Source organism: Calonectris borealis, chromosome 2, assembly GCF_964195595.1.
Source record: "Calonectris borealis chromosome 2, bCalBor7.hap1.2, whole genome shotgun sequence".
Lineage (NCBI taxonomy): Eukaryota > Metazoa > Chordata > Aves > Procellariiformes > Procellariidae > Calonectris > Calonectris borealis.
This window is the reverse complement of record NC_134313.1, coordinates 18,764,259-18,788,296: the sequence shown is the minus strand read 5'-3', so window position 1 is coordinate 18,788,296 and position 24,038 is coordinate 18,764,259. Positions and strand designations below refer to the sequence as shown.

The following is a 24,038-nucleotide window of genomic DNA, read 5'->3' as shown; positions in this document are numbered from 1 at the left end:
GAATCTGAACTGATGCAGAAGGGAAAACTATTTAGGATGTCACTTTCAGTTACTGTGGAAGACCCATAAATTCTGTATCATCAAGTAAAGATGATGACAGAAGATGGGAAGTATAAAATAGAAAACAGTGAGGCATGTCTGAAAAAACAGCACGTCATTCAACTAGCATATCAAAAAAAAATCCAAGTGCACGCTCCTACAAAAGTGCCACAAGTATAAAAAATTAGAGGGGACAACTGTATTGGCTAGCTTTGAATAAAAATTTTGCAATGATAGATATATAGGATCCACACAAAGTTGTTCAAGGGGTTAGCCAATGTAATTGAAAGCTGATATTACCTATGCAAAATCATGGTGAATGAGAGAACTTCTGGTGACCAGAAAAAGTCTGAAGATATATCCACCTTTAAGACAAGAAAGAGGACCTGGGCAATGGCAACTGCAGGTTCATTGCAGTCCATGGAAAGATTATGGAACTTTTCTAATTGGAGGCAATTTCCAAACACATACAAGATAAAAAGGGACTCAGGAGCAGTCAACATGGATTTACTAACAGAAAATCACAATTGATCAAGCATTATTTCCTTCTATGATTAAATTGACAAAGGAAGAACAGTGGATATAATACAATCTCACTCTGCTATGACTTTTGACTCAGTCTTCTATAGCATTCTCGTCTGGAAGCTGAACATATATAAACTTGATGAATGGAGAGGAAGTAGGTTAAAAATTAATGGAACTTCAAGGCTCCAAGAGTGATAATCAACCATTCAATGTCCAGTTGATAGCCAGTAACAAGCACAATATTCTATAGGTTGTTATGGGAGCTTACAGTATTCAATGTCTTCATGAGAGACCTGGATAATGAGAATGCATCCTCAACAAATTTTTGGAGGATACTAAACTAGGGGATATGGATGATATACCAAATGGCACAACTTCTGTACAGAGAAACACTGAAAAACTTGAGGGCTGATTAAACAAACCCTTCTTAAAGGTTTGCACAAGAAGTGGAAAGTTCTGCATCTGGAGCACAACATCCTTATTTGTTGGTACAGGATGAGAACTGATTAGGTGAGTAGCAGCCCTGCTGAGAAGGATCTGCCAGTTGTAGTGGACTTGATCTAGTGTTACTGACAATTTCACTTTGAATGGGAAGCTTGACAACTTTGAGTGGGAGGCTTCTTCCAAGAAATTTCTATGCTGCTGCGATATTCCCCTAGGATATGCAAAGAAGCTTAATGATAAAATAATGAACTCAAATGTAGCTTTAACTTCTTCTGACCTGATACTGACTTGGTTTAAAATATTTGTGATAGCTATTTATTTTTGTTGGGTTTATGACCCCACAAAGAGAAATCAAGCCTGTTAAGTTAGAAAATTGTGCTTAATTCTAATTAAACAACTCTGTCTTTATTAGAAAATTGTAGTATACGTTAAATGAAAAACCAAGAACCTTGTAGGTTTTCTATTCTATACCTTTCTTTTAAGGTTTTGATAACTTCTTTAAAAGAATTAAAATTCGTTTTTTTGTCAGGATAAATACTCACAATATTTTAAAATCTAGCTCAGTGTTTTGAATCCATAAAAAACCCAACAAATATAATCCAGGAAAGAACACATACCAAAACCGATAGGCAGCTTTATTGTCCATGTGCAATCCAAACTGCTAGGATAGTTGCCAGGAAACCCAGGGCTGAGGATCACTCCGCTGAAGTCTGACATGCCACCACCACATTGTGCTGTAAAAAAAAAGCAGAGACATTTTTCAGAGGAGTAGAATGAGCCAAAAATTAATCCAGAACATTGAAGACCCTTCCAACATGAATAATATAATAATAACTAGGTTTATATTTCAAAAATACACACACATTCATTTACCACTAAATATCTGTAGCAAAGTAATTTACAAGTAGATGCTTTAAACATACGTATCTACTCTGAATTGACTAGATTTTAATTTGGGGGACACATGCACCTGGAAAGAGAACGTTTACTCTGCACTCTGTCTGCGTGAACCACCATTGTGAACAAACAAGCAGCACACATCAGCTTATAGCAACACTGACACAATTCCACATTAGTTTGTAAAGGAGCATCTGAATAATATAAGATAATAACGTATTTTTAGGATTCTGTACTCAAGACACTTCAAGATGCCTTTTAAAAACTGCATTTATATCGTGCTGTTCTAAAAACAGATTTAGAAAATGTACACACACATATATTTCCAGAAATTGAACTAAATCCATATTTGAACTTCATTTTAACTTTTTCCAGGCATGACATCAGCAAATAAAGTAACTTACACTTCAATATTAGATTTGAAGGTGTTAATTATGGTAAAAACAATTTTGTTTAACAGTTTTGTCCAATTAATCGTTGTTACATCCTTTGAAACACAATTAAAAATCATTACTTGCAAAAAAGAAGGAAAAAAAAAGGAAAATAAAACCCTCTAAAATTTCCGCACAGCATCTTTGTCTTCAGAATTTACCATAGAGCAGTGCAATTATTATATCAGACTTCCTAGACATATGTTAATGCATAATGACGGAAACTGAAGACTAACTGCTGAAAAAATTCTTACAAATATCTGAATCTTGTTGAATATTTATAAATTCTAATCTGAGGGAGCTCAGTGCCTCATAGGAGGTTTTTAACACTTCACAGGATTAAGAACAGGATTATGTGAGGCAGCTCAAGAGGATATATAATCTGTCTCGAAGAAAAGCAAAGTATAAATCTTTAATGAGATCTGCAACATCCTACTATCTACATATTCAAGATTACAAATACAGATAATTTTTATTGTTAGGGAACCCAAACAGAAAGGCACTTCTATTCAGTGAAAGAGAATGCAAATAGAAAGAGTTTTACATCCCTCATATTTATTCATCATATAAAAAGAATATGTTTAAACACACTTCAGATGTTTCATTTGGGCTTCTGGCAGGATTCCAGTGCTTCTTCCAATAATATTAATATGGTTATGTATATAGTTTAATTTGAAAAATAATGCATCTTCTTAAATTGGGCAGATATGCCTTATGTTGAACTTATTAGAGATGAAAATGTAATGCTATTTCTATTTTAGTATTTTCTATAATACTCATCAGTCTGCTGTGGAAATGATTCATAAATAAACTAACTATGTTTTAATTTATTAAAACAATTTATTAAAACATTTATTAAAAAGTTTATTAAAGGGTCTCTGGAGGTCTCATCACTGATAGTGAATTGATGATAGATTCTGACTAGAACATATTTCATTCTTTCTTCTTCTCATTGGACATTTCAGAAAAGCTTTGCCAAAATGTGTGAAGTATACTTTGAAAATCTTCAGCTTAATTTGATCATTTTAACTTTTAATTAAGTTCTTCCAGTTCTCCCTATTCTTTCCCCTATACGTGTCTCTTATTTTTGGCTTTCTCATTCTGGCATATTTAAGAAAGTTTATGTATGCTGAACATACCTAAGCATATTGGAATCGGATAATTCCATCTTCTTACTGGTCCAGGCATACAGGTGATATGTGAATGTCCCTAAAATGACACAATATTTGCTAATTCATATAATAAAAAATATACAATATATGGCACATCATTAGTATCTCAACAAAAATAATTTATAATTTAAAACATCATCAAAATGTATAAAAACAATAAAGTATAACATTTATATTGTACACTGTGAATTGTATCATACCTTCAACATAACCCAGAAGACTGTAATCTTAACTATGTGACTGTTAGCCCACTAGAGAATTGTGTCTCTGTCCTTAATATTATTTCTAACAGTATAACAGTATCCAGCTGAATTCTATAATACCAGCTTTAGTATAAACCAAGGGTCTAGAAACTAAAGGTGTAGTTGAAGCAACATTTACATAATATTGATTTGCATCATTTGTGGAACATGATAAAAAGATACAAACTATATACATTAGACAGTACTGACTTTACATCTTAAATTCATAATACCTATTCTAAATGCAGTCCTTACCTTCACCCCGAAACAGATGGCTTAAGTTGCCAAAAGCTCAGATATTTAAGGACTCTCTTTACAACATGTGTCCCTTTACAACAGATGAGATGTTATGATTTCAAGGCAATCTGTTACAGATAAGTTCCAAGACCCACCAGAGTGACCCTCTGTGTTGTTCATCAGCCTCATGTAATTGTAATTGTCTTCCAGAGACGCAAACGAAAATGAAAAATCTTAAGAGAAAACTGCACTTGGGATTCTTGCAAAACCATATAGTATACACTTTAAGATGACCTAGTAGAAAAAATTCAGTAGCTTTTAGCCTGTTTGTTCAGCCTTCATACGAAAAGTTAGTTTTTCATGTTAAATCTCCTTATCAATTCAGACCCTTTGCATTTGAGGGAACAAAGTATCTCTAAGGCATCCAGGGTAACTGTGAATAGTATATTCATCATTCTTTTTCTCTCCTAGGAGAAAAATAAGGACTCTTTCTTCATAGTGCAAGTAGGCATATCTGCTCATTGCTAGAAGGAAAAAAAAAATGAAGTGGCAAAGTCATACTGTATAAACCAGAAAAACAATATGGAGGGAAGAGGTTTTACATGTGTGTTTGCACAGTCTGTGATCCAATGTTCTTTATATTTTCTTTATTTCATCCATTTAGTGTGGCTTGTCTGCTCACACATTTATATTTAAGTATGAAATTAAAACAAAGAAGAAAAAAATAATTGACAGGTTGTTCCCAAGAATGACCAGCTAAAATCAGGCAACAGAAGAAGTAAACTTCAATAGTCATTGTCAGAACTGCAATCACAGAACATTTCAGTTATTCTTGAAATGCTAGAAGGTTGCAGACATGACTAGGAACTGTGTCTTGAAGGGGAAACTGGGATACAGGTCCCAAATCCAAACAGCAGTTGAGATCTGGAAGCAGACAAGTTTATTTAGTTTCTATCACAATATATAAACTGCAGCTTTTTAAAAAATATTTGGTAATCCAAAAAGTAATTCAATTTTTATTTTTGATGCAGTACATATGATGCCAGTATTTAGGTCTTCACAGAATTATGTAAAATAAATGTTTGAAATTATTAGTGTTTTTAAAACTTCAGTTAGTTAGTCTGACACTCATCAATATGTGTTACAGGCCAGACTGATGTTAATGAAGAAAGGAAGGCAGGTAAGTTATCCTTTTGCTATTTTACCCCAAAGGTATCAATAACTCCATCAGCACTTAATCATGTGCTGTGATATACAAGACATTTTCTCCCTTTAAGACTTTTCTTTTTACTATGCATAGGTAATGTGATTTTCTTCTCTCTTTTTACGCTTTCAAAGAGCTAGATAAAGTAGAGACTGTAGAATCTGCAGAGTCACAAATGAGAAAAAAAAAAAAAGTTGTTGAAAAAAGTAACCTATAAGTTGGAACCTTAGTCCTTTTGGGGAGTGTTTGAAGTGGAAACAATACTCAGTTTTGGATTTGGTTCTACAGTGTAACTGTACAAATTTTAAAAAATATTTTCAAGATCTTTCCTGTAAACAGAGAGATTCCTACTGGTTATATATGCTAACTAATTCAAAGAGGCAAATTAGTCGCTATTGATACCAAAGACGCCACTAATAATAGATAACAACCTATAATCACTAACGCAAAGGAAGCACAGAGCCATACACTTCTGATGGAATATTTGGATAGTTGCTAATTTAATATTTGGCAGAAAAGTCTACCAGTCCTGCAAGCTTATCACACTGTCTCCCACAGCATTCTTTTGACACTGTCTCCCACAGCATTCTCCTAGAGAAGCTGGCGGCTCACGGCCTAGACAGGTACACTCTTCGCTGGGTAAAAAACTGGCTGGACGGCCGAGCCCAGAGAGTTGTGGTCAACGGAGTTAAATCCAGTTGGCGGCCGGTCACGAGCGGTGTTCCCCAGGGCTCAGTATTGGGGCCGGTCTTGTTCAATATCTTTATCAATGATCTGGATGAGGGGATCGAGTGCTCCCTCAGTCACTTTGCAGACGACACCAAGCTGGGCGGGAGTGTTGATCTGCTGGAGGGTAGGAAGGCTCTGCAGAGGGACCTGGACAGGCTGGATCGATGGGCCGAGGCCAACTGTATGAGGTTCAACAAGGCCAAGTGCCGGGTCCTGCACTTCGGCCACAACAACCCCAGGCAACGCTACAGGCTTGGGGAAGAGTGGCTGGAAAGCTGCCCAGAGGAAAAGGACCTGGGGGTGCTGATTGACAGCCGGCTGAACATGAGCTGGCAGTGTGCTCAGGTGGCCAAGAAGGCCAACGGCATCCTGGCCTGCATCAGAACTAGTGTGGCCAGCAGGAGTAGGGAAGTGATCGTGCCCCTGTACTCGGTACTGGTGAGGCCGCACCTCGAATGCTGTATTCAGTTCTGGGCCCCTCACTACAAGAAGGACATTGAGGTGCTGGAGCGTGTCCAGAGGAGGGCAACGAAGCTGGTGAAGGGCCTGGAGCACAAGTCTTCTGAGGAGTGGCTGAGGGAACTGGGGTTGTTTAGCCTGGAGAAGAGGAGGCTGAGGGGAGACCTCATTGCGCTCTACAACTACCTGAAAGGAGGTTGTAGTGAGGTGGGTGTTGGTCTCTTCTGCCAAGTAACAGGCAATAGGACGAGAGGAAATGGCCTCAAGTTGCGCCAGGGGAGGTTTAGATTGGACATTAGGAGAAATTTCTTTACTGAAAGAGTGGTCAGGCCTTGGAAGAGGCTGCCCAGGGAAGTGGTTGAGTCACCATCCCTGGAGGTATTTAAAAGACGTGTAGATGAGGCCCTTAGGGACATGGTGTGGGCATGGTGTGTTGGGTTGACGGTTGGACACAATGATCTTAGAGGTCTTTTCCAACCTGTATGATTCTATGATTCACATGTTCACAATTCCTGAAGAGTTCAGTGTCCGTTTCATTTTGACAGGCTCAAACATAACCATGTTAAAGAACTAAATGACATCATTTGAAATTGGAAACTTGGCTCACCTGAAGAGAATAACCCTGGTCACACTGGAAAGATACCACATCTCCAACCATGTATCTGTCTCCAATTTTGATCCCATTGCTTGGGGTCTGTGGTTCAGGACAAGAGTCCAAACCTATAGCTGTGAAAAATTGAGAACTTTAGACATTCTAAGGAACATAAAATCTGTTTTTAGATTCACATAGAACTTCTGTATACACTGTACATAGGCACACTGTATTGATATGTTTTAGGAAGCTCTTGGGTACCAGAAGTTTGTCTGTGGACAAGTGAGTGGCGTATTATTTGGAACAACTGTTATATAAGGAGAAAAACCTTCTTTCCTGAGTAAAGGAAAAAGAAAGAAATAATCAGGGTGACAACAAACACTTCCCAAAAATCTGCAGTCTCAACTCAAACTCTCCTCTAAATTTCCACTATCTCCTGGCTCAGACTCATTCATTTCCACCTCCAGTCTCACTCCTAATTACAGCTTACCTAATTCAAACTGGGAGCACCTCCTCTTTCCTTTCCCAGCATCTGTTCCAGGGGATGCTGGCCAATAGCACACCAAGTGCAAAACACAGGAAAACCAGTGCAAAGTATAAATGCTCACCTGCATTCAATCCTTCAGAGGTCTGACTCTACTCTTCCATTCATGTACACACACATACACACACAGAGCAATTATTTACATCAAATTTCACCTAATCTGCTGTTTTTAATGAAGTATCTAAGTATCTCTTCTATTGCAATAGCAGCTAGTTTGCCAAGAGACTGTATGCTTTTTTCTTGGTGTCCTAGTTTCAGCTGAGATAGAGTTAATTTTCTTCCTAGTAGTTGGTATAGTGCTGTGTTTTGGGTTTAGTATGAGAATAATGTTGATAACACACTGATGTTTTAGTTGTTGTCAAGTAGTGTTTACATAGTCAAGGATAAATCTTCCCATGCTCTGCCAGGTGCATTAGAAGCTGGGAGGGAGCATAGCCAGGACAACAGACCCAACTGGCCAATGGGGTATTCCATAACATATGATGTCATGCTCACATATAAAGCTGGGGGAAGAAGAAGGAAGGGGGGGACGTTCGGAGTGATGGCGTTTGTCTTCTCAAGTAACCATTACGCATGATGGAACCCTACTTTCCTGGAGATGGCTGAACACTGCCTGCCGATGGGAAGCAGTGAATGAATTCCTTGTTTTGCTTTGCTTGCGTGCGCAGCTTTTGCTTTCCCTATTAAACTGTCTTTATCTCAACCCAGAGTTTTCTCACTTTTATTCTTCCGATTCTCTCCCCCATCCCACCAGAGGGGAGTGAGCGAGTGGCTGTGTGGGGCTGAGTTGCTGGCTGGGGTTAAACCATGACACTTGGTCATCAAAAAGAAAAATATATAAATTCTTCTTCACTGCATCTACACAGAAAGATCCAGGAATATACGAATATGTGTAACATTAAGTATAAGCAGCTTATAGTTACTCTCTTTGCCTACTGTAAGAATTACACCCTAACTAGTTGTGAAGCCAGGACTGTTAAGCAACTAAACATCAGTACATAGGATAATAGGGAAATGTTGTGGGATTCAACAATGGCACTACTTCAATATATTATCAACCTCTGCATGTTTAAAAACTTACTAATGTAACTGATCGCTTCATGTAAGAATCCCATTATGTAAAAATTACTCTTTGAAGACTCTTAAAATGATGCATTATTATACTATATGAAAGCTGAAAGCTAACACAAATTCTAAGGAATTTATAAAACATACACATTATTTTTTCTCTATAAGGCATGTTTTATGCATGAATAATAGTTTTCACTACCATAATTTCACAATAACATTGTATTGTAAAAATGCAAAAAAAAAAAAAAAAAAAAATTGAATGCCTGGCATTTAGAAAGTAGATATTAAACTGATAATCTGGTTTGTAATTCCTGTTCTTAAAAATGTATTGGGCACATGAAATTTTATATGTTTATATATGTTTTATATATAAAAATGTTTTTATATTTTTTACTGCAGATATCCATTAATGGGAATCAGAAATAACTCATACAGGTCCACAGACTGAGCAGTTGTACTCATTACTTTTGGTCACTGTTATCTTTGTGATTTCTTTTTTTTTTTTTTTTTTTTTTTTAATTTGATATTAAGGAACTTACACAATTTAGCAACAAGATGTTACCCATAATATTCAATACTAGTTTGCCTCATTTTGTGTGGAAAGGAATACTGCTACTTTGAAAAAGTTAGTATTTCTTTCAAGTTCACAGAAAAGGATGTAATGTTTCTTTCTCTATGACAGTAATACTTTTGTATATATTGATCACACACTTACTGATCCCATAATGATCCCATATTTGCCATGTACAAAATGATGTGAGTATTTTGCAACCTATTTCTACATAACAAATTATTTTTATCTTTCAAATTCTTAGTTTCTCTTCTCAAACTGCAAACAAGAAGAACATCAAAGAATCTATTTTGAAAATGGCTGATGGGCTTAGATCCACTTTTTACATTTCAGAGATCCAGACAGTGATCCAGCTCATGTATAATGTACAAATGCAAAAGAACAGCAGTACTTGGCTTACACAGATGAGTGCTTATAATCTATTTTAAACAGCTAAGGAAAGAGTTAGTATTTTCAATTACTGAACTCTCGGCTGAAATGCAAAACCTTACTATGTAAATACTCAGGCCTTGCAATGTGAAATGAGTTCATTTAAATATCTTTCTCAGAGTAGGTATCTTAACAGATCAAACCAGATCACAGGTATTCATCCTATTGTGCTCTCACTTCAATTAATAAAATAATGTTTGGGAAAAAATACTGTTTGAATGTCTAAAATGTCTTTCAACAAACTGAAACATAACAGGGTTTGCTGCCTTCCCAGCTGAGGGCTAGTTCAGACAACTTGTGTCTTTAGAGTATCATGATAGTTATTCAGGTGAAATCATAAATGTATTCATAAACTGCACTCTGTTCATTATTGACTCATTTGTAGTGCATGACTAGTTCCTTGAACCACAATATACTACTATCTCAGTATAATGTGTTAGATTTTTAAACTTTCACGAGCAATGGCATTAGAAAGAAAAGAGATTTAACATAGGCATTCATTGAAAACATACTTTCAGTATCTTGTAATTTTTAGATAAGAAGAATTGTATATAAAGAAAAAGAAAATATTTGATGCTGTCTCGCCCTTCTCCAACAGCTCCTATGGCTCTAAATATAAAAAGCTACCAATGAAATTTTGGATAATGCACTCTGTGACTACACAAGTCTTAAAGTAATAACCCTTTTTATTTTTTAAGTTATTACTGTAATTTTATGGAAATGTTTTAGTATTTATACATTATACATTATACAGTTTAAATCCATAGATTTCTAGGGATTATATTTTACAATGAAAATTAGTGTGTCATATTTTTTACTAATTTTAAATAGATATTGAGTATTGTAGAAATTATGTATGAGGCAATCTGACATACTTAACATAAGAATATTACTACTATTTATACAGCATAATCAGTTACCTAATTAGCAGAACTTTAGTTAGAGAAAATGATGACTAAATTAAGATCTATAGTGGCACAAAACATATAAATATTATGTGTTTAACAAACCATTCTGTGGTGCTCTTTGTTGACATACTTCAGTTGATGTAATATATTTTCATATTTAAGGTATTCATTGGAATACATAAAGTGCATGTTATGAATATAATAACAACTTAAGGATTCAACAAAGAAGTAAAAATGTGCTAGAAAAAAGATTATTGATAAGACCACTATTCAGTTTTGGAATATGCGTACTTAGTTCCTTACGACAAAGTACCATTTACTTGGTCTTAAAATATTTCTTCAACAAATAAAGTTCCCTTTGTTTTGTTTTATTTTTGTATAAAAAACTGCATTTGGATTTTGTAGCAGTTCAAAAAATGATTCAGACTGGACAGCATGAAAAACCTATTCATAAAAGATGAAAAGAGATATTGGAAATGAAACAGAACGAAACCTTCTTACAGAAAACTGTTGAGATGAAAAAATAATCATTTTGGCAACAGAGGTGCACTTCACCTCAGACTTGTGTCTCCTAGAATGCATGAAATAGACTTGGAAGATGCACTACATATTGAACAAAAAATGTTTATGTCTAACTCACTTGAAAATTGCTTAATATAAATATTTAACTCTGATGTGATTTTCAATGAGAACTGTGCACTGATACTTCAAAGACTAAGGCTTTAGTTTAGCTGACTCCTCATGATGACCTCTGTCAGTATAGGCTCCAGTGAAATGCAATAAATCTATTGCATTGTAACACTGGCATTAAAATGGGGCCATTACTCTCTATTTACTAACTATCTCTAAAAATGTAATCATAACTTTTAGAGCAGGAAATGTTGTCTGAGAGTCAGAGATGACCAGCACAACTGAGGAGAGTGAACTCTGTTCTGATCAATGCATTTCTGGAGAAATTTCAGTAGAAATATAGCAGTATTGTGAGTTCTGGAATCCTGACAACAATTCCTGTCTCTCTGTTGCAGAAAGCTGCAGGAGACAAAAATCCAGAAGATACACAAGACACACAAGCTGTCTTTCTTCCAGCAATGATGAGAAAGTATTAATCTCTGGTATCAAGTTCATGATTCAGCCCAATACAGAATTTTATGTAGTCTCTTCTTGGAAAAAAAAATAAGCTACAGATGAAAAAAAAAATTAATAAAACTTTCCTCCAATTCATCCAATTCATCCAATCCACAGGTAATAGACACTATGTCCTTCTTAGTGAGTAGTGGGGAATAACAGTCATGGATCTACGGACTGAAACAGCTGGTGCTTAGGACTCAAAATCCACACTAAGTGCTAAACTAAAAGGTTTTATTATTATTAACTTTAGTTAGTCTGGTCCTATAGGCTGATTGTCCATGTGGCTCAGTGGCTGAAGGCATTAGCCAAGATGTTGAAGTACACAGTCCTATTTAGTTTTGCATGACAGGAATCCAGATTGCATGCTCTGAAACCATGCTTTAGTTCTGTGGTGTGAGCCAGAGTGGTAAACAAACAGGAATGCCTAATGCTTTATATTTTTCCACATTTATTCTACAAAATCATTTCATTATTTTGCAATTTGAAGTATAGGAATTTAGTTACCATGTACCTCTATTTTAAACATCAAAATAATCTTGACAATATCTTCTATTTTATTTTTCTTACTTACAATTTATAGATTGTGTATTCCACAGATTTTATGGAGTTATTATGGTCACTTAATCCTATTCTGTACTTCGAATACCAGAAATTTTACTTCAATAATTCCCACACATGCACAATAATTTTTGTTTATTTTAGAGCATATCTTTATAAAATATATCACATATCACAGAAAATCTTAATTCAGAATTCATCAGTTTACTCTCCAACTGCAATTCTTTACTTGCTACAAAATTTTTGCCCTTAAAATTTATTTGTTTACAATAAAGGTTACAGGTTTAGACATTGTTTTGCAATTGCCTCACTCCATCCCAAAGTCTGTATGATGTTTTAATCACGTATCTCTATCACCTGCACATGAAAAGTTAATAAATCATTAATCTTGTAAATTAGCATATTTCACTCAGCTACTGGTTAATTGGGTATCTACTGAGGGGCGTCAATATTCTTTCCTGAATCACAAATTTTCAGCATATAATTTTGGATTTATACATTCACACAGAAAACATATTATATATGTACAGATTCACACCTGCACCCTTGTATAAATCCATGCATACATATATAGCTACTGTTCTTGGCACGGACCAATATATTAAATGATATACTGTGAATATTTAGAGGTGAAAGTTGTATACCAGCATTACACTACACATTTCGGTTATTTGGACACATAGGAATACACAGATGCATTTTCACTTTCACTGCATTCAGTCTCATTTTACTTTGTTTTCATAACTTCCTGCAGTTTTTTACCCTCTGAAGTTGTAACAGTTGAGAGAGTATCTGCATTTCAAGCAAATGGCAGGATAATTCTAACCTATAATTAATGTTTAATTATAGACAAGTGATCAGGCAGCGATTTTGCAAGGCCATGTTCTCCAACTGGCTAATCAGACAACCAGAACATGGGATTTGCATACTGTAAAACTGACAAGAAATAACTGTGACACGGTTATGCAGATCAGACACCAGAACCAATATGAGCAGAGGGAACCGCAGAGCTGGGAAGAAAAAAAAAAATCTGCAACAAAATATTAGTGCCAGAATTCCTGTCAGTCAGCTAAGGTAATCTTATTCAGACAGAAAGTATGTTTATAATTACAGCCTTTTCTGCTGGTGAGGTACTCGGCAATAATAAAAACATTTAAAATAATTCTGCTGTGTTCTCACCAACCTGTGAGCATTTGTCAGTTAGTTAAGAAACACCGCTGCTATTTTCAGTTTATTCATTCTCTCATTTTCGCTGAGAGCGATTGCTTTTCATGTCCTACACATATATATTTAAAATACATACTATATAGTACATATATTATTGTATTGGGCATAATTTGCAGATTTGGGGGGGGGGGGCAGGGCGGGGTGTGGGGCTGGAGGGGTGGCATCTGTGGGAAGAGACCAGGGACTGTGCAGAACATAGCTGGTTCCAGCCGGTTCCAGCCGGGTCCAACGGACACACCGCAGGACACAGCTGCACCCGCCAGAGGAGTTTGTGGTGTCTGAAACACGCAGATGTGCCTCTGTGAAAACATATTTAAGAAAAGGTGGTAAGCACCAAGAAAAGGAACAACAAGGCCGGAGCAGGAGGAGAGAGGATGCCTCACTGGAGGAGGACAGAGAGAAGAGCATGACTAAGCAGAGGCTGCAGCCGAAGCAGCTGGCTGAGCAGGGGCTGGAGCCCGAGGGTCCACTCGAGCAGGCATGAAGAGGTGGGACCCTAAAGGGACCACAGGAACCATAGGAAACCGGCCCAATCTGCTGCACTGCCTGGCCTCACCAAAGGGACAGAGTGCAGTGTGTGGCAAGAGCGCTGGAGAACAAAGAAGTGTGTGTGTGTGGTGTCCAGAGGGAAGCAGGGGAGATTTTCCTAAGAGTTTGTTTGTTATTATTCTTCTTCAATACCAGAATCAGTAGTTAATTGTTAATTGGCAAAGAAGCTATATTGAAATCACCCAAATCAGTATGCTGGTTTTGCCTGCAACAATTATATAAATATGTTATATCTTGGTATTAGGATTGTCACATGAGCATATCTGCATTTACTCCTGGCTACTGTATGTTCAGAAAAGCATTTTAGAGAGCAAAAACAAATTAAAGGTGAAAGCAAGACAAACTAGACTTCCCAGTCCTTACGGTACAGGTTTCAGGCCTGATCTTGCTCCCTTGGAATTAAATGAGGATTTTACCAATGACTTTGAAGTAATGGTATGTAGCTCATTATGTGCAATAGAACTGAATATTCCTCTTTCATATAGTTTAGGTACATCTGATGTCTGGAACCAGCAAGCACTCTTAATTAATTGAACATTTCTGCATTACCTGTATACTCAAGATGAAATCCAGCAGCTGAAACACTGATATCAGATTGAAAATTTAGGTACAGATTATTTGATGTGCTGTTGAGAAGTGGAGGTATGGTTGTTCCTGAAAAGAGAAATCAAAATATTATTGAAATGCACAGAAATTGAACTAAATATATACATAAATATGTGTGTGTGTATAAAAAGAGAGAAAGAGAAAAAGAGAAAGGGCAAAAGGGGGGAGAGAGGATGGGAGGGAGAGAGAGAGAGGTCGCATAACCAATCCCACCATATTTTGTCATCATGGATGTTATCAAATATCTGCCCCTATAAAAGATTTATTATATTTTCAGTGCACCAAAATATCAGAGACATGAACTGTACACACCCAGGAAATCAGGATCTAATATAAATTTATATTATCATAGAATCATAAAGTCATAGAATCATTTAAGTTGGAAAGGACCTTTAAGATCATCAAGTCCAACCATTAACCTAATACTGCCAAGTCCACAAATAAACCATGTCCCTAAGCACCACGTCTACACGTCTTTTAAATACTACCAGGGATGGTGACTCAACAACTTCCCTGGGCAGCCTGTTTCAACGCTTGACAACCCTTTCAATTTTTCCTAATATCCAATTTAAACCTCCCTTGGCACAACTTGAGGCCATTTCCTCTCATCCTATCACTAGCTACTTGGGAGAAGAGACCAACACCCACCTCACTACAACCTCCTTTCAGGTAGCTGTAGAGAGCAATAAGGTCTCCCCTCAGCCTCCTTTTCTCCAGACTAAACAACCCCAGTTCCCTCAGCCGCTCCTCATAGGACTTGTGCTCTAGACCCTTCACCAGCTTCATTGCTCTTCTTTGGACACGCTCCAGCACCTCTATGTCCTTCTTGTAGTGAGGGGCCCAAAACTGAATACAGTATTCAAGACGCGGCCTCACCAGTGCCGAGTACAGGGCGGGGACAATCACTTCCCCACTCCTGCTGACCACACTATTTCTAATACAGGCCAGGATGCCATTGGCCTTCTGGGCCACCTGGGCACACTGCCGGCTCACGTTCAGTCAGCTGTTGACCAACATCCCCAGGTCCTTTTCTAACAGGCAGCTTTCCAGCCACTCTTCCCCAAACCTGTAGCGTTGCCTGGGGTTGTTGTGACCCAAGTGCAGGACCTGGCACTTGGCCTTTTTGAACCTTATACAATTGGCCTCAGCCCATCAATCCAGCCTGTCCAGGTCCCTCTGCAGAGCCTTTCTACCTTCAAGCAGAGCAACATTCCCACCCAACTTGGTGTCGTCTGCAAACTTACTGAGAGTGCACTTGATACCCCTGTCCAGATCATTGATAAAGCTATTAAACAGAACTGGCCCCAATACTGAGCCCTGGGGAACACCACCTGTGACCGGCCACCAACTGGATTTAACTCCGTTCACCACAACTCTCTGGGCTCGGCCGTCCAGCCAGTTTTTTACCCAGCGAAGTGTATGCCTGAATTTTACATGCCTTTATCCACAAAAGGAGAAATATTCACTAGGGTTTTCATAAAAGCATGAGCAAATCCTGTAACTGGAATAATTTTAAATGTAACAGCCAAATATATTAAGTAGCTCTGAAAGTATTTTGTAGGGCTGTTCTTAGAAATGTGATTGATTATTTATTTGTGTTTCAGCACAAGACAAGACAACAATCTTATTGTCTGTGATCTCATTCCATATACAAGAATGAAGTAGAATAAAAGAAAACAAAACAGAACAAGAAAAAGTAAGGCAAACAGAACCGTCTCTTTTATCTAAAATAAGGATAAAGAATGCATCCTTTAGTCATGTACAATTTCAAGAGGCATCTCTTTTAGAAGTCTATATTTCTGGACCCTGCTATAAGATGTGGGTAAAAAATGAGATTAATAGATATCTAGTTTGGAAGCCTCTGAATGTTATTCCATTTCTATCTTTTTCCAATATTCAGCTTTATGGAAGTCCGCTGAGAGATGACTGATTGAAACAGAAAGAATACTACCTGTTGTTGATTATAGGAGGAAAACATACACACACACACACACACACACACAAACTAGAAAAAGCTGTGTGTTTACAATAAAGAGTTGAATCTGTGAGACACTTATTGTAACATCTTCTCAGTCACCTGAATAACTTCCAAGCCTTGGAGCATTGTTGTCAGCACCATCGTAAAAGTCTAAGGAATCCCAGTTGTGTTCTGTGGCAAAACTCACCACTTGCACCTATGAAGAAAAATGTGAAGTAAAGAACATAAACTTCTTCCCCTCTGTATTCAAGCACAAAGATGACTGTAATTGTAGCCTCTGTTACTTTCAATCATAAAAAGTTGTGTCCTGCTTTCATTATCAAAGAGAATGGAAAATCATCATTAAGTGAATAAAATTGCATTGCAACATTTTTTGTATTTAATTGCCAATTCAGACTTCTAAATCCTGTGACCCTTAATGACAACCACATATTACCTCTAACAAGTCACGCAACTGTGAAAATCATCTGGGTATATAATATGATTCCCTCGTTGGGAGGACATTGAGGGGAAGACAAAACATGATATCATCAATTACTGCAGTTTCTTTGTGATTCTCTCTAGTTTATCCAAGGCTAAAAAGAGTCCCACAGTGATGGACACTGCTTCATCTATCTTTCCATGTTCAATTCTGCCTCCAGGTAAGAGGAGCCTCCTGTGTTCGGTTACCTTCATCATTGACTCATGTCCTGAGGAGGAGCAGTCACTAGCATGCTACAAGCAAAAGGCAGAACATTCACTTCATTCCTTCCAGAGGTGACAACATCCTTCCACTCGTAAGGAGATGCAAAGTGGAAAGCAGATAGACTGCAAGAGGGAGGATATATCTGTTCTCATAGAGTGAAAACGCTCCCCACAAAGCAGAAAAATGGCAGGTTCCTGATCCTGTTTTGGAGGGAAGAGGGTCTGGCATTTTTTTGTTTTAGTGAAATAACTGTTTAATTAAAAGCATTTAAAGAGTGACAGAAGCATGGATGAAACCCCAACCACTCTCAAAAAGGGGTACCTTAGACACTAAGCTAGCGGATTATGCTTCTTTTACTGTTGTTCTGCCTCACTTATTCTTCCTTTTATTTTCTCCAATATGGAATAACTTCAACAGAAGAAATAAGCACTGGTTCCAGTACAACTAGGTAATGAAGTTATTTTTCCAGGTGAAATATATAATTTGGACTTTCCTCTAGGTAAAAGGAATGTTCAGTTTGGCTACCTATTTCTTGGATGGGGGTCTTCAACACTGTACTTTTTGTAGGAATTGTTCAGATACTACAGCCAAAGGATGATTTTTTTTTTTTTTAAGAAGTGAAGCAATGCAAAGGCCCTGACTCTTAGCATGTTTTAGATACTTGCAGGAAACCCACTGGATCTGGTCTCTCATAAAACTTTAAGACTTGTCTGGTTATTTTTTAGTTCACAGGGGATTTAGGTGAAACTGATGGGTGTTGTCTCTGTCAGGGATATTTCTGAAGACATACAGAATTGGAAGTGTAAGCACCTAGGAAACCTCCAGAACAAATTGCAAATTATCTAATGTTTTTTATGTGTTTTCAGGGCTAGATTGTTGCTGCTGACAGTTTTTATATTTGTCATAAAACACCTAATTTAAAACATCTATTTTAGTGGAACTGATGCTGGTTGCCCTAACCTCCCCATGTAGTCAATAAATAGACAGACACACCTTCAGGCAGTGATTCAGAGCCAGAGTCTATATTAGATGTTTTGAATTATCTACTCGAGGTGCCTTTCTGCCCTAACTTTATAAGGAACCATGGTAGATTTATTTCATGATATAAGGTATTTAAGTTTGGTGCCTGAAGGCAGGCTTTTAGTGCACATTCTTCCTATTTACCTAAATCTACTTTTAAATGTCTGCTTTTCGATTTGGTAGGAGACAGTTCAGTATTTACATCTAATCACACTCTTTCAACAAATTCAACAACATAATCATACACATCGATAGATATTATACCTAAATAGTTTAAAATTCCATCTACATATTTCACAGAGGAATATGCATTGGTGATATATTATTTTCATCTCCTTTAAAGCTGGGAAAGTGTCTTTGTAACTTTGAGGGAATAAATATTGGTCAGGAAAAATGTCCAGATATTTTATGCATTTACGTAAACACAAAAGCAAGAGCTATCACAGTATCTTGAATATCCGCATTTGCATGCATTCTTAGGTTGGAAAAAATCAGTCACCCAACTTTTCAAATGTTGCCTCAAGTAGCTGATTTTCACAGTAATAATTACATTTTTATATATGTATATTCAGTTTTTCAGCCCTGAAGATCAGACAGGATTTAAAGGATCCAGCATGAATATCATACTTCATGACTGTCCTGCTTCAGTGACAATATTAAACATTGTACAGATCTAATTACTATCATACAGGTATGCCCATGAAACTGCCCTGTTGTCATTACATTTATACAAGTATAAATGAATAACTTATTCAGTAACTGATAATAAAAAGGAAGGATGGTATTTGCTAGCTCAGCAAAAAAACTCAGGAGAACTAGGAAAAAAGCAAACAGTAAATATATCTTTTTATTATGACTCTGGAGCAAAAGAATATCATGCAGATTAGACACCTAGCTTGAAATCAAAGTTAGTAATTTAATCACCTAATGCAGTCTGTGATAAGAGACTTCCAAAAAGCAACACTGACTGCCTAAGTCAGGATGCCAAATAATGCCTAATTTAAATACTCTGAACTATCCTCCTAGTGTTTAACTTATATTACTGATTGTAAAAGAAATACACAGAACAAAGTATCCTAACTTTGTCAACTGTTTAAATCAAGTAGCGTTCCTCAAAATCAATCTCAAAACTGATTTAGGTTATTAAATACTGTTGTTAATGGACATTGGTGGCTTTGAAAATTGAACTTATAAATGTTATCATGTATGGATTTAGGTTGTATTTGTGGTCATTTCTGTGTTCTTCCATAAAGCTTTTACGTTTTTCTGAAGATGTTTAGTAATTTAAAACAAAAATAGGTTTTTCTGAATGCTTATAAAGTAGCAAAGTATAAACTTATTAAATTTTTAAAACTTTTCTTGACGCAGTAGAATACCTTAAAAGCTCTGTGTTGTAATTTATTAAAAAGCTTTAATAAACTGTTCACAATGGTTTTCCTGATTTTCAGTATTAAATTTTTACCTACAGAAACTGAATTCTTCATTTATTCATTTTCTACTGTAATTATATTTTGAACCAAGGGTAGATATAGAAAACTTGCTAACATGGTTTCTTGATATGCGTTTTGCTAGGAATTTTATTAGATGATGCTTAAAAGTTCTAGCTTACTAAACTCAACTGCCTTTCCAATAACCAGATTTCTGTCAGTTTCTTCAGTGACCTCTAAAGAGTGAGACAGACATGACTTAACTTAATGGATATTTTTCTGCTATGTGTTCCATGAACTTCTTAATCTAAATTTTAGTAAACGAGATTTCTGACAATATTTTAAAGGAACAATTCCCATCTCATGTTGAAACATACTGAAGTGTCTTTATATCACCATGAACTTCCATAACTATAGAGTAAATAACAAAGTTTCTAGGAAAACATATATAACTTGTCCATGGAAGCAACCCACTTAATTTCACTCTGTTAGAGGAGACTTATCCATTTTGGGAGAGGAAAAAAAAGTCACAGGAAAGCCTCTCTATTTCCTTTGGCTTACAAGGAGTCACTGACCTATTGAAATAACACATTTTAAATTATTGGTTATTTTTTTCTAAGTAAAAAGTTACAAGTGCATCTTTTAAGATTTTTGTAAATCTTGTAACTTTTAACAACTGTGTGAATAAAAAGATGTGCAATAAATTCCATTGTGAGAATCATTAGTGAGATAGAAAATGTATGAATAAATGATATTTTCATGCTCTTGCATCAGAAAAAAACAGTTTTAAACATGATGATAACAAGCAAATAGCAAGTATACTTACTTGAATCCCAGCTCCCTCTGGTACTGTGATCTTCCACACACAATTCAGATTGTTATCATAAGGCTCAGGGTAACCAGGAGACAAAATGGTCCCTTTGCGCTTTGTTAAAATTCCACCACAGGGCACTGAAAGGAAATTCACAAGGCAAGAAAAGAAGTATGAAGCTTCAGAAGTGAGAAAAGTTATTATAAAAACTTACACAATGTTCAGCATACCATGGCTGAAAACTTTTTTAAATTTATGTACATTGAAAAATTTATATTCACTTCAGGAAAATAAAACCTTGTATCTCAAAAATCTTCTTTAAAATGACCAAATAAGAATAAAGGAAAATTAGAATTATGTCAGTTTTCTGCCTGACAGAATCATGCTCATATTCCTCTTATTTAACTGATCTTTGACAAAGTGAAATCCTTTCCATTGTCTCCTAGTAATCTTACAAATATAAAGCAATATTTTTTAGGGGTTAAGAATGAATTTTGAACAGTTATGTATTGTATTAGTATAAAAGATAAAACTGTGTGTAAAAGACACATTCTTTCTTAATATTGCTACTTTGTTGTTTTCTGAATAATTAATAGCACCAGTCTCAACTCCTTGACTGTTCTCTTTGCTTGTGTGAGTTACCCCATTACAGACTATGGATCTATCACATTAGTAAAGAAACTGCTAAATGCTTGCAAGACTGCGCTCATCATGTCCATGCCCATGGATTAACAAAAGTGTTATGCATGAAATAGGACAGTAGACATTCAGTACCATCAAGTTTCTCTTCTGAATGTTCAAGCTGAATTTGTCTTGTCTAGATCATTAGATGCTCTAACAGGGACAAAGACTATTACAGCTTAATCTAGATACAGATATTCTGCTGGTATTTAAGAAGTTGAAGGAAAAGATTGATGAGATGATTTATCAAAATCATTAGAAGTTAATGTATCACTTCTATGCAACATAACTAAGTTCTGAATGGATTTCATTAGCTACAAATATGAGGATTTAGAAAATAGATAGGAGAATGCAACTTATCTTAATAATGAATACTGTAGCTACATTTTCTGTGGCATATAATTGCTAGAATCTGTTGGGAACTACATGCATAAACTAAAGGTCAGTGTCACTTAAAGTGTTTAAATAATTACTCATAAAAGGATGAACAGACAGAATGATTGATGTCTACTATCTGTAAGGAAATATTCAAGCATTCGCTAGAGTTAAGGCAATTTAATATGGTCATGTCTACCACTTCTATTATTAAACTGATTTAGTTCAATGCAATTTTCACCTCATATATATTTTATCATCTTTATTGGCACAGTGATTTTCACACATAAGGTGGCCTGTAACCTTTTCTCAGTTCAACTTGCCTAGAGACAGACAGCTTTCTCTTCCACAGACTAAATCATATATTAAAATATCAATAATATATTGTGATCAATGGCCAAAATAATTATTTCAACACTTTGTTGAGTTGCTATATCTGAAAAACAAATAGAATACATTTCAAGGGGGTAAATAGTACAACAGTTGGACACGGTTGGACACGACGATCTTAGAGGTCTTTTCCAACCTGTATCATTCCATGATTCTAACTCTACTGATTAAACTGTAATCACCAAGAATAAATGAAATACAGCTATATACTTCAGCTTCTTATTGATATATAAATTGTGGTTCTATTTCTATGCCTGAAACAGTCTAAATAAACATTATTTGTGTATAAAAACTGGTTAATCCTATTTTATTAATATGACCCAGTGATATTTGTCTTGATATCTATCAAGATTTTAGTATTTTGGAGAAAATCTTTTATTATACTGAAAACAACTCACTCTACCATGCATAATCGGCTGATTAGGACAGAAGATTCAAATCAACCTAATGAAAAAATGTTTTCTATTCTTGTCTCCTCCAATCATCTAAAACTCTGCTTATGTACTTCTTAATGCTGGAGTTAATATCATAACGTGGTTTTTGCAATGGATTAGGATCATTTTTATAAAAAAATCTGTTCTCTGTCAAGAAAAGTAAAGTAACTTTAACTCATACATATATTTACTGCTTTGGTTGGGAATGGAGTTCTTCAGATATCTTCATCCTCAAAATGAATAGTTTTCAGTGTATTCAGTTTGCATAAAATTAATGTATAATGCAGTCAGTACTGCAACAAATGTTACAAGTAGAAAAGTTTGATGGCATTGCAAAAATATCTTTGAAATGATAACCAATTTTAATTCATTTATAAACAACAGGGTTTTTTCATATAAAAAAGCCAAACTCTAATAAAACTTAATATGTAAATGTGCCATATTTGCCCTTGACATAAGCCTATGGAAAAATGTACCATTAGAATTTTATCTTTTTACTGTGGGGCTTTTCAGCACAATCACCAGATTTCCAGTTGGTGTAAATCAGCTTTATAAATGTCAATGGATGCACATTAATTTAAGTATTTAATTTTGAGAATTTAATCTCATATGACTAGAACCAGACAAAGTATATTTCCTGATCTGAAACATTACTGCTTTTTTTCTGACAAGCAATAAAATATTAGCATAACTATTTCTAAATCTTTAATATAGTAGTGTTCTTCCTAAGAGCTTGCCATATCTTGTTTGAGATCTGCAAGGTGAGAGCATCTTAGTCTTGCAAGCAGTCAGGGCACAAACTGATATTTCTGAGTCTTGATTAAGGGACAGCTAGGGACTGTCACCGATATTAATGTAAAAGAAGCTAACATATAATTTATAGCAGCAGAGTATGTTCATGAAACTTGTGAAATGTCACAGAGAGGTTAGAATAGAAAGGGGAATAAAATCTTAACCCTGAATGAAGAAGAAAGTGAATAAAAGTAAGCAAAAGTAAAATACTGTACAGATGACAAATAAGGAACACATTCAGCTAGAGAGAATGGTCTACACTTTAGGCAGTAATTAGTTCTATTAAAAAGCCTTAAGAACTCACCAATACATGTAGGGAGTGAATCATTCCACTGTGCCAATGCATTTGGTACTGTATCACATCTAATCGCTGTTGACCCATGGAGGATATAGCCTGGATTGCACTCAAAAAGAACCAATGACCCAACTGCAAATTCATTTCCAATCCTTTTTCCAAATCTTGGTTCAGGCACAGAGCTACACTGTGTTGCACTTGTTCTTGGAACAGCTGCAAACATACAAACAATTGCGGATCTTAATTTTAGATTTGGTGGAGGAATACAGATTTTGAACCCCAAATATTCAAAATGATTGGAAGCAACATTCAGTAATTTGCCAGTTAAGAACATTTTCATAATCCCCAAATGAATCTTCACAATACGGATTGCATACTTTTGATGTCTGAGTTACTATTTAGTTACTATCTGTTCAAGCACTGATATCCTTGCCAAGATTAAAAGCAATGCATAAAATCCACACTGCATAAAAGCCATTCTAAAATGGCACTGAAAAGAAATACTACTATGAAATACTCAGCTAATACATGGTTTCAAAAAAACATTTCTGTGTCAGATATTTACATTTATTCCCGTGGATTTCTAAA

General features: G+C 35.9%; 1 protein-coding gene across 3 annotated transcripts in view; it reads right to left on the bottom strand.

The window, feature by feature from the left end:
* The window catches only part of CSMD3 (CUB and Sushi multiple domains 3), a 796,263-nt gene that overhangs the window by 134,234 nt on the left and 637,991 nt on the right, over positions 1 to 24,038 (bottom strand). For all 3 annotated transcript variants that reach the window (XM_075141259.1, XM_075141260.1, XM_075141261.1), the window contains 7 exons: positions 23,460 to 23,663; positions 20,499 to 20,623; positions 16,640 to 16,736; positions 14,506 to 14,610; positions 6,987 to 7,105; positions 3,476 to 3,545; positions 1,626 to 1,742 (listed from right to left, as the gene is read on the bottom strand). In XM_075141259.1, the coding sequence (XP_074997360.1) occupies positions 1,626 to 1,742; positions 3,476 to 3,545; positions 6,987 to 7,105; positions 14,506 to 14,610; positions 16,640 to 16,736; positions 20,499 to 20,623; positions 23,460 to 23,663 (837 nt within the window). The remainder of the gene's footprint in view (positions 1 to 1,625; positions 1,743 to 3,475; positions 3,546 to 6,986; positions 7,106 to 14,505; positions 14,611 to 16,639; positions 16,737 to 20,498; positions 20,624 to 23,459; positions 23,664 to 24,038) is intronic.